The sequence below is a fragment of the Olea europaea genome, chromosome 1 (genome assembly GCF_002742605.1).
Source record: "Olea europaea var. sylvestris chromosome 1, O_europaea_v1, whole genome shotgun sequence".
Lineage (NCBI taxonomy): Eukaryota > Viridiplantae > Streptophyta > Magnoliopsida > Lamiales > Oleaceae > Olea > Olea europaea.
The window spans coordinates 30,842,015-30,854,073 of NC_036237.1; the positions used below are offsets into that span (position 1 = coordinate 30,842,015).

General features: G+C 34.1%; 1 protein-coding gene across 1 annotated transcript; it reads left to right on the forward strand.

Annotated features, from left to right (window-relative positions):
- The first annotated feature begins 3,093 nt into the window (after positions 1–3,093).
- On the forward strand, positions 3,094–9,300 carry LOC111400829 (probable magnesium transporter NIPA4). Its single transcript, XM_023028252.1, has 9 exons — positions 3,094–3,477; positions 3,591–3,647; positions 4,195–4,285; positions 4,395–4,555; positions 4,761–4,888; positions 5,974–6,111; positions 7,228–7,320; positions 8,294–8,414; positions 8,521–9,300. The coding sequence occupies exons 1-9, from the start codon at positions 3,348–3,350 to the stop codon at positions 8,652–8,654; spliced, it is 1,053 nt and encodes a 350-aa protein (XP_022884020.1). The 5' UTR covers positions 3,094–3,347; the 3' UTR covers positions 8,655–9,300.
- Positions 9,301–12,059: the final 2,759 nt, after the last annotated feature.

The window sequence follows — 12,059 nt, forward strand, 5'->3', positions numbered from 1 at the left end:
GCCGAAATTTGCAATTTTTAGTTCGGCCTCTTTTGAAAAACATGATCCAGACGCCTTTTGCCATCGATTTTTGGCTGAATTTTGGTCGGAGTTCCACCACGACCTCGCTCTGATACCAATTGTTGAGCTAATCCTACCTACAATTGAACAAATCAACCAAGTGAGTGAAGGAACTAACTTGAAAACTTAAGGAACTCAAAATGAAAAAGAAAAACTAAGGAACAATGTTTCCCCCTTTTGATTCGGCTCAGAAAGAATCAATCAAATACCACAAAAGCAACACCAATTGGAGATATTTCAGTCACAGAAACAGAGGCACAAAAAGGTAGAGGCTAGTTTTCTACTATGCACAAAGCAGAGACCGATTTTTGGTGTGTGGAGAAAGTGGGGCCAAGAGTCCAATTTATAGACAAAGGGAAACAAATTTCCCAGAAAGAACCGGTAGGATAGAGTTGAAGAAAATTGAAAATGATTATCAAAGATAAGGATAATATAACCATTGCAACCATCTAAATCTCACGTGATTTAGAATTATCTCTAAAGTTGGGTATTGAGCTCCTAGTTCAATGGGCTGATTTCCTCTAAATATCCAACAGAATTGGGTTACATCAATTGTGTTGTAGATTTATAATTCTTCAATCATGGGCTTATAGCCTATGAAGTTAAACAGGCTTGATTATTCATCATTGCCTAGAGGATCTGGGCGTCACTTACTAAAATGCCCAACAAGAGTGAATGTTTGTAAGAATGAGTGGGTTCTTTTAAGTTGCTGTTTCTAAAGGATTTGAGAAGATTCTTGGTAATTTTTTAGAGATCTAGTATTGCTCTTAAGAGATAAGTGTTCTTGTGCTATCTCTGTGTATTAGTTAAACATTTGTAACCTTTTGTTGCATTTTGGGGTATCTAGTACAACGAACATAATCCAATTTTTTAGATGCTCAATGGGGCATGCAAGCATTGAATGTGGTTGCCAAACCTTTGGGGCTTAGGAAGCCTTTTGTGTTGAATCTTTAATTTATGCACATTTTACTTTCTGTAAGATCGTCTATTTTGCTTCCTGATATTAATATTGTATGAACCTGGTCTTACAACCCTCAATGCAAGAAGCAACCTCTGCTTTGTCTTACAAGAAATTCATTCACTTTGCTTTGGAAGAAACCAGGAAACATGCCCATTTAAGCCCCTCTCCCTTCTAGGTAAAAACCCTTTTGCTTATATATGTATGCTAAATGTATTTCGAGTCCCTTTTTATGTTTGTACGGGTAAGTCGTGTGAAGGGGCCAAGTTTTATCCACAAGGGTTCATTTCTTAAAGATTAGATTTTTCCAGTTGGGAAGATATGAATTAACAAGTTTTAGGCTGTGAAAAATACGTTTTTCTTTTTCGAGAATTTATTTTGGAGGACATTAATGGAAATTAATCTGACTAAGCCTTGAAATTTGTGAGGTTGTGTAGTTATCTTGAGATTGGAGGTGATATTTACAATAGAATGTTTTCAAAAGAAATGTGGTAAGCCTTTGAAAGAACAGAATTTGGCAGTTATTTGGATGGCTATATCGGATGTAAGTTTGTTATTGTTGTTTTGTTTTTATTTTTTGACTAATATACATTTTAGTAATTAAATTAAATTAATATTCAGCCAAAACTTTATTTTACTATCTACTGTTATGATTAATCCTTTTTTTTTTCGGTCATACAAGGCAAACAATGGCTTAGACTTTACCTTGTCTCTAATATTCATAAGTTCCTTAACCAGCACCTGAAGATATATACATAATCAGATTGACGTAACTTCAAATAGCCATAATCCATCAGGCGGTCAATACAACTACGAGTCATTAAGCATCACGGAACCTTTTTTTTTTTATATCTAACAACAACAAATTTCTACTCACGGACTTTTTATTGAGAAAATTTCGATCTAGAAGAACGCCTAAACACAATTTAAATAAAATTTATGCTCATTAACAGGAAATGGGAGAGCATAATAAACAAAATGAAGTGAGAGAGAATGAAATTACCGCCGGCTTCCGTGCTAGACAACTATCCCTTGCCATCTCTCTCTTTCTCACACAATTTAGGTACAGCCGTTAGTGATTTTTTGTGTTTCATTTTTTGCATCGTTTTATGATTTACGTGATTTGAAAATTTAATTTGAAAAATATATATTTTTTATTCAGGGGTAAGACGAAGAAATGTAGATAATTTCATTTTGTATCATCACTCGTCTAAGATCTCCCTAAATGCTTATTGTACATTATCGATTACGTAATCTTTTATGGGTTGATGATGTGTCAAAAAGAAATTGATTTTTTTTTTCTTTAATTGATGAGATTTTGATTTAATCAAATTTCATCATATTATCTGTTGGTAAATAAATCTGTAAGTTGCAATGTACGAGTCGAGATCTACTGCCTAATTTTGCTATTCATCAATAATTAACATGTTATTTCAAATTTATCCTTATTAACTTCACTACTAACCGTCTAAATTGATGACATGTTAGTAATTAATTGAATGGAAAGCAAAAATGAATAGTGAAATTGAAAAGCGGATCTCAACTCGTGATGTATATGTATTAATAGCATTACTTTTATGTAACAAAAAAAAATAATAATAAAATTCCTACGAATATGGGGTCAAACTGATACAAGGTAAACATTAGAGGACCAAAATATGCCAAATGAAAATGGCCCCTCTAAGCTTACGTCATTTAACAACTAAATTAAGGTTTCATAATCTATGATTTAGTGGGTTTATTTAATTTCTATGATCAATAACGAACTTTTGTAGGATAATTTTTTATTGATTCTTTAAATTTTATTTTTAATTACACGTTCTTTCAATAAAATTATTTTACACATGAATTCATGATTTTTTTTACTTTTTAATTACATTCTTAAAAAAAAAAAAAAAAAATCAATTCTCACCAAATCTCTTCTCAAGAAATTTAAATTTAGCAATACCCAAAATTATTGAGGAAGGAAAGAAGTGTGTGTGTATGTGTGTGTGTGTGTATATATATATATATATATATATATGATGACCAGGTTTCTATTAATTACTATTTTTCTTTATTAACATAATGGAATATATGGCTGTATCAATTAGTTAACTATTCCATCAAGAAGAGGCTGGCAAATCGATGGAAATTATTATGCATTGCCAATAATACAAAAGTGGCTCCCATTGATTTCGTTTCCCAACTTATTGTCAATAAACAATTAGAAACCTCATTGATTAAGCATGAAATGGGAATGACCAGGTAAAAAAGCCGATGATCAGAAGATTCCCATGAAGAGAAGAAGAAAAAGAAAAAAGAGAGAGATTTTAGCAAAATCTGAAACATGGGTTTTTCCCAAGACAATCTGAAAGGCTTTTTGTTGGCTCTTCTTTCAAGTGGGTTCATAGGTGCAAGCTTCATCATAAAAAAAAAGGGCCTCAGAAGGGCTGCCGCTGCTTCTGGTGTTAGAGCTGGTTTGAGATTTTTAAGCCATATTTATCGATTATAATTCAAAGTTTTGATATTTCTTCATATGGGTTCATATTTTTGTTCATGATGTGTATTTTTTTTCTTGATTCTTTTTCAGGTGTTGGGGGGTATTCATATCTCTTGGAACCTCTTTGGTGGCTTGGCATGATCACAAGTAAGTTTTATGGCCTTTTAGTTATTCCGTTTCCTTATCCCTTGTGACTTTGCTCAAGAATATATTTTCATAAATAGTCATGCCAATTGCCAGTTTTGTTTTAGGTCTCTCATTATTGTTTATGGCGTAGGGAATGCTGATTATAGTTTGGAATGTAAAGTGATGACCTAAATTTGGAATTGTTAATGGAAATTGAAAAAAAGTCTTAGTTTGTTGTTCTTGTTGTTACTGTATGCTTTTGAATTGGTTTTAATCGATAATATGTGCAATCGTAGTAATGAAGTTAATGATGAAATTATCGTCAACTTTAGGAATTGTTTGTATTTTCTTTAAATTTTCTAGTCTCCATTCCAGAAGTCCATGAGAAAGATTTGTAAGATTCTTTTTGCGAAGTTGAAGAATTCAATAAGGGATTATTGGTTGGCTTAGATAATGCAATCGAATTTGTAATAAGAGAGACCAAAATGTGATCTGTTATCAGGTCATGGCTGTTCTATGTTTGCTGACTGCCTGCAGGATGTTTCTTGTTGTGTTGTTTCTGATGTAGTGATTGTTGGAGAAATTGCAAATTTTGTAGCGTATGCATTTGCCCCTGCAGTTTTGGTCACACCTCTTGGCGCATTAAGTATCATTGTCAGGTATTTTATTACATTTGAGTTTGCTAGTAATTGTAAAGATTTTCTTTTGAATATGTCATGAATTGGTTTGCCTTTTGCTTTTGATGTTTAAAATGATACTACAACAAAGCGCCATACTAGCTCAGCTTATCTTAAATGAGAAGCTACACAAGCTAGGGATATTGGGTTGTGTGATGTGTATTGCCGGCTCCATCATAATTGTAATCCATGCACCACAGGAGCGGCCAATCTCGTCTGTTCAAGAGATATGGAGTATGGCAACACAGCCAGGTGAGAAGATCCTCGCATGTACAGTTTTAGGGGATGGATCTTGTCGAAAGACTGGCGAGTTCCTACTCAACTAGGGGGGCTGAGAAATTAATACAGAACTTCTCTTGAAGCTCTACCTTATTCTGATCGTTCATCAGAAGATCTTGATATTTTATCAATTATTGCATCCATGTTGTCTGACTGCATTTAACCTCTTTGGTTTCAGCTTTTCTTCTATACATGGGATCAGTCATTGTTTTGGTGTTTATTCTTATCTTCTATTTTGCTCCTCAATGTGGACATACAAATGTACTAGTTTTCACAGGCATTTGTTCGCTGATGGGCTCTCTCTCGGTAAATTCTGATGCATGTTTCTTTCTTTCTTTTTTTTTTCTTATGCACAAACATCTTAGGTTAGACTTCGTCCATCAAATTGATAAATTCTTAAGCAGAATTGTTTTATTAATGGGAATACTTATATCGGTTCTGGATTTTCTTAAAGTATGATGATAGTTTGTTGATGTTGAGTTTTATTAACACTTTTGTTTGAAGTCCATCAGTTATTATTGGTTTTGACGGGCCAAAATGGTATTCAATTGCTTGATTATGACTTGATAACTCACTTAGCAGTATGATATATTTTTATTTTAATTACATTGTCTGGGGCAGTAAGCAAACGGATCTTAACATGAAAGACCTTTGCCGTTTGTCAGGGGATTTCCGATTTTATTTCATGATGAGCCTAGTTTCTTGTTCATGTTTTTTAGTTTAAGGTCAACAACTATATGAGGTGTTGACGAACTCGTCATACATTTTTCCTTCTTAAAATACGTGTAGGCACAATTCCTTTAGGAAATTACTTACATTTTTATGATTTTAACTTCTGAAATTAAGTGAAATTGATTCATCTGAAATATGTTATGCTTAGAAAATGTTAGTGAAGATTAAGGAAATAAATATTGTAAATATAACATCTTCTAGTCAACATAGCAACCTGAGATGCAACAACAACAACAAACTATGCGTTATTGCCAATATATTTGGGTGGGCCACATGAATCCTTCTTTGCTATTCCAGTGGGTCGTTTGCTTGTGTTCACAAACATAAACGGTATGCTTTTTCATTTATTAAGTAAAGGACTACAAACTAGTTTTTACTCAAGCCAAGAAACAATCTGTTTCTGAAGAACTGACTCTGTTTACAACCACAACGCTGTTAAGATTCTTAAAGTATGTGTATCACATTTAAATTTTATAGACATACTATAATGGGACATTTTTCTTTCCTTTCAGTGAGAATTACTATCTCAGATGAGATGGTATTGCTCATTTTCCATCCTGTAATCTTTTTTCTCGTTGAATCTGAGTTCGTAGCTTGAAATTTTATTTTTGCTATTGCTTTGATTTATAGGTTTTAATCTCCTGTTCTTTTTAGTGCAGGTCATGAGTGTTAAAGCCCTAGGAACTTCATTGAAGTTGACTTTTGAAGGAAAGAACCAGTTGATCTATCCGGAGACCTGGCTTTTTATGTTTGTTGTGGCTACGTGTGTGATCACCCAAATGAATTATCTCAACAAGGCAAGTAATCAATTTACAATAGTACTATATTACGATAGATTAGCCTGTGAACGCTTATGACATGTTGGTCAGATTGACCGTATAACATTGGACAATATTAAAGAATGAAATGATGCTAAATTGTTGTCCATTATACTCTCCAGTACTGCAGACAAGCACGCCTCTAAGGTTTCGAGGAAGTTATAGTTTCTTGCTTTTAAAATATTTGAAATCTTGTCAGTTGGCACTGTACTTCTCCTCTTCAAATTTTTCTCTATTGTCTTCCATCTCCTTGTTACTTTCAGATTTCTTCAATAAGAATCTGGAAAGTATTTTTCATTTCATTTTTGTGAAACCTTTACTTTTTGACATAGTTTATGGATGTTTGATTGACTTCAGATGGCTTCCTCAGATTTTGTACTGTCATGCTTTCATGTAGATCTCATTTGCAATGATTTATTGCATAACAAGTTGCGACCTAGAATATTTGGGTTTTGTTGACTGAGTGAGTAATTTATTGGGATCACCATGAAGTTGAAAAATTATTATGAGTATTCGTCTTCCTTTCTGTAATTTTTAAAATCATTTTGAACCATTAATGGGATTCCTTTCTGAAAATTTTCAAGAACAAACTAGGTGAGCTGAGTATTTTTGGGTTATAATGGCCAATGATGCATGTCATCGAGTTTTGTCATGTCTGGTTTTAATTTTGCAACTACTAATGGGGTTTCGTGTCAATTAGTCTGGCATGAAAAGGACCTGCTTATTCATATTCGCAAGAGAGACCTGTATGTGATTTTAGCTAAAATGACAGAAACTTCTTGGGTTGAAACATTATTTTGAAAGGAAAAGCGGATTAGATGTGATATTTATAATTTTGGGCGTATGTATTTTTTTCTGTTACGAGTTCTAACAACTTTTACTTATTCCTTTAAACTTTTTTTTTTTTTTTCAAAGATCATCCAGCCTGCTTGCAGTTTATTACTTAATTCTCTTGGATGAATATGTAATATTTTAGTTAAAATTCAATTTTGTGAAAGCATTCTCGATGATGCATTATGTATAGTGCATTTCTTATTAAAGATGTCTACTGCATGCTTTCTAACTTCTAATGACAATGTATACTTGACGTTTCAGGCTCTTGATACTTTCAACACAGCAATTGTTTCTCCGATATATTATGTCATGTTCACTACGCTTACAATATTTGCTAGCGTTATCATGTTTAAGGTAATATCAATTACTTCTGTTATCTTCTACTGAATGTATAGTTTCCGGCCCTTTCTAGCATAGTTCTGTTTAGAGGATGGTTAAGGCAATGATGAGCAACTTCAAAATCGATTTTTCTTCCATTTGCAAATGACATCGTGCATGTTTGGCTAATTTTGAAAGTTATTTTTTCTAGAAACTAGGTCTTAAACATACTTCCTAGAAAAGTAAACACTCTCGAAAGCAAGTTGCTCATTAGGGTGGGTAGAACTCCGTACATTGACAACAACATTCTGACACAATCAAGTCAATTACCCTTACCATCCAGGCTGAAGTGCCTCCCTTGCAAAACCTTCGTTTTAAAACATATTACTTTTTAACTTGAGTTTGGCAAAAAAGAAGTATAAATGGAACTTTTACTTCTTTTAAGCTTAACCAAACATGAGAATTAAGATCTATTGAGGCCCAAATCTGAAGGTAGCGCTAAGCGTAAATTATTTAATGGGTTGATGTATCTGACTTTCTATTTAAACATTTACGCATCGCAGTGAATAACCTGTAAGTTAGGCCAGACTTAGAAGAAGAATTGCCAAACCTATCAATATACCAAGCGACCTCCAAAATCCAAAAAATAGTTTAGTAGGCATTTTCCCTTGATTCAACTCAGGATCAAATTGATTATGGAAGCCTGAGTTTAGTTATTCGAATTATAAGTGAACAAGGAAAAATATTATCTAGATGCATGAATGGATTGGCCTTGAAACAACAACAGTTGCTATAAAATAAGCTCACGTTTTATCTTTGTTACATCACTCAAATAAATTGAAAAAACTAGAGTCTGTTGCTAGAATTACTAGTCTTAGAACCCGAGCTAAGTAGGCTTGTTCTTTGTCCATCCATAAGCACTATAAAGAAAAGCGTAACTCTTAGTCAGAAAACTATTTTTAACAACATATTCTAATGATGCTAACCATAGTGGATTGTCATGTTCCAGGATTGGGACAACCAAGATGCAGGAAGCATTATTTCAGAAATATGTGGCTTTGTTGTAGTGCTCTCTGGAACCATCTTGTTGCATGCTACGAAAGACTTCGAGAGATCTTCATCTTTCAGAGGTATAGTATAATTTATGTTTTGTTTTATAAATAATCATTACAAATTCACACCTACTGATATTAATTGCCTCGAGCTTTCGTGCATAAAAATCATCATCAATTGCAGGTAATTATACTCCTTTATCCCCTTCATTATCAACCCGACTTTGTGCTGGAAACACAGAGGTTTTGATGCATGATGAGGACGATGGGTCGTATTCTGAAGAACCCTGCTCAAAGCGGCAAGAATTCTACACATAGAGTATATATTTCTGCTGAGGAAACCAACCTTGAAAAATTAATATTTGAAGGGATGATGGAGATGCATGATTATATTTCACATTTCAATTTTAAGTCCAAAACAGTGGCGTTGGGGAATTTTCACAAATTTATTTCATCTGATAATTGAATAACATAGTCAGGATATTGTTCGTAGCACACCAACTGATTTCAATATTCTCAGCACGGGAGTATGTGGAAAACATCATATAATGCACGCTTCAGACATTGTATACAGGAAGTGTTATGATCAAAACCATTTGATACGGAGATCTCAGTAACAGATGTAAGCTTCCGGATTTTTTGAAACTGTTTGTGCTGATAATTTATAAGCTCGGTGGCCAGAGCCGACTGGAGAATGGGCTTTATTTGGATGGGAAATATAGTAACTTTATGGCATTGCCTTCATTCTTTTGGTCATGTTTGTATGGAACTGAAAATATATTTCTGATCCCTTTATTTTCGACTTCTTCAACTTCTAATGGTGAATAGATGACCCCAAAGTTCTATTTCATGTGACCCTTTTTCTGCCGTCTTACTCTTATCCCTTTTCATCATTCTTGATATTTAGCCAGAGTGCTTTGATTTTCCAATTTTCTGTTTATGAAATCTGCGGTATTGCTATTTATTGATGTAGTTTCCATTTTGTTCTCATTGGTAATGGATTAGTCAACTTTATTCGTTGTGTGTGATTTAATATTTGATGTTAGAGACCGACAATAGACATCCAAATGAATTTTTTTATCGACCCCCCAGTAAGAAAGGAGGAATAAGCGGGAGCGTCAATCACTCCTTTTTCTTTGGTTGGGAAATTTAATCGGTCATACTACATGTACAATAGAAATTGACAACCGCTCGCATGGGAGGCTCACGGTGAATAAAAAAATCGTGGGCTCCTCCCTTGTGAGGGGCTTGTCAACTAGACAACCCCGATTGTATAACTAGCAAAATTCAAATTTAATTGCAATTGAAATACTAGGAGTTGTCAAGAATTCAATATCTTACAATAATGAATTGAAAATATCTATAAGACAACCAAAAAAAAAGAAAAAAATGTTGGTCAAAGTAAATGCATTGGCCAAATTTTTTTATAAAATCAAGAATTTTCTAACAAATATCTACATTGTAAAATACTTAAACCAAATGAATTAATAATATAAAAAAAGGGTAAAAATGCATTCATCTCCAAAGTATAACATCTTTTTCCAGTCATCAGCTTCCTCATAGCTTCATCAGCCACCTTATCTTCTCCCCCTTCAAATGAATCAGCTACTCTTCCTCTTCCCCGCCTCTCTGCTGCCACCGACTGCCTTATCACCACCAGCGTCGTCTCCTCCATCGTCTGGCCAGAATCCGGCAACTCCAACTTCTCCAAATACAACATTTTCATCCTCAAAGCTAGCAATTTAGCCCTATTTTCCAAATAGGATTCCTTCGAATTCAATCGTCTAAACTCTTTAATTTGCTTCCTGTTCATGCATAGTTTTCCCTGATGACTTTCATCTGTGACCACAATTTTGTCAATCAATTTGTGCTCTTTTACTATTTCTTGTATCAGATAATGCCCGGCTAATGCCACAATTAAACATGAAATTATCCATGCAATTCTCAGCTTCAGCTCATCATCTTCAATCGCTTCTGATTTGCGTTTCCTTGTTTTTGCGTTTTTTTTTTTTTGGATTTTCGAAGCAAGATTTGGCTCCTATCAGAGTGCCACTTTCTTAAGTAGAAATCCTATTTTTTATGACAGGACAAAACACATAGATGTTAAGTTTCATTTCATTAGGAATATTGTTGAAAAATGTAATATAAAATTTGTTAAAATTCCTACTAAAATTAATCCAGCATATTTAGGTACAAAGGCAATACATCTTAGTAAATTTTTTTAATCTTTAAGATTATTGAATCTTGAAGTTTACTAACTTTCTATTTGTTGTTAACAGGTAATACGAGCAAGTGAAATTCGTTTTTCGTTAGAATTCACTAAATTATAATCTCAAAATTCCAGCAATGTGGAGACTGTAAAAGGCTTTGGGTTGTTGAAATTCTTGAGCCCAATCGTTGATCTGTAATCCAAGTGAAAAACCAGCCCAATGATTGATCCACTTAACTGCAGATTCCAAAATTGTTAAAAACGTGTTTTTTGGAAACACGCTTTTACTCATGAAAGGCGTCTACTCTTGATCACTTACACCTGGCAGATGGACAACCGTTGGATCGTTTTATTGGCCCTATCTCTTATAAATAGCAAAGTTAATTCTAGGGTTTGCAGATTTTGAACCCTAATCTCACGTGACTACTATCCACCCTTTCTTGTACTCTCTTCATCTTCTGGATGAATTTTCTTGTAATTTCTTACTGAAATTTTGTAGTAGTGTGAGAAAGTGATGAGATCCACCCTTGGTGAGATTGGAGTGTAATTTTCTAACAACATATTTCTGTGGTTTTGAATGGCAGGACACCTGTGTTCCTTCTGTAATTGACTTTGCCCGATTTAGGGCCTGTGCTAGTGGATTTGAGCGTAATCCTGACGAATGCTAAGTAGGGGATTAGGTGTTAATAGCGGTCGACGAACCTTCGGGGCCCTTGGGACAAAAATTCTCCGTGTTCTTTATTTCTTGTAATTTTATTCATGTATTTTTATCAAAATTGGTTGAGTCACAAAAGTTCGATTTATTTGGGACCAACATCTAACATAAAGAATCAAACACATAGAGAATCAAAGAAGGAGGGAGAAGAAGAAGAAAACAATTGAGCCACTAAAAGAAAATTAGGTTTCTAATGAAATTGCACAAGTTTATATATTACAAGAATCCTATAAAAGAAGGAAACTAATATTAAACTAACCATACACAATAATATTATATAATAATCATATAAGGCTAACATCCTCCCTCAAACTCACAATACTATAGCAAGAAGCAACGAGAGACAGTCAAGCAAGAGAAAGCAATGAACTGGATGAGACTTCGTGAAGAAGTCAGCAAGCTGTAACGATGAAAAAATAAATGGTAGAGAAATAGTGCCAGTCTGCAGAAGATGGTGAATCAAATGACAATCAAACTCAATATGTTTTGTGTGCTCATGGAATACAGAATTGTGAGATATCTGAATAGTACTTTTATTATCACAATGCATAGGTGTTGGAGAGGGTGAAGAAACACCAATGTCTGCAAGTAACCAATGCAACCATACAATCTCAGTGGTAGTAGATGTCATATCACGATACTCTACATTTGTAGAGGAACAAGAAACAACAGATTGTTTTCTATTCTTTCAAGAAATAAGGGAATCACCCAAAAAATATACAAAAACCAGTAGCGGACTTGTGATCGGTAGAGTTACTGGCTCAATCAGCATCAGAGTAGGCACGGAGCACTAAAGAGG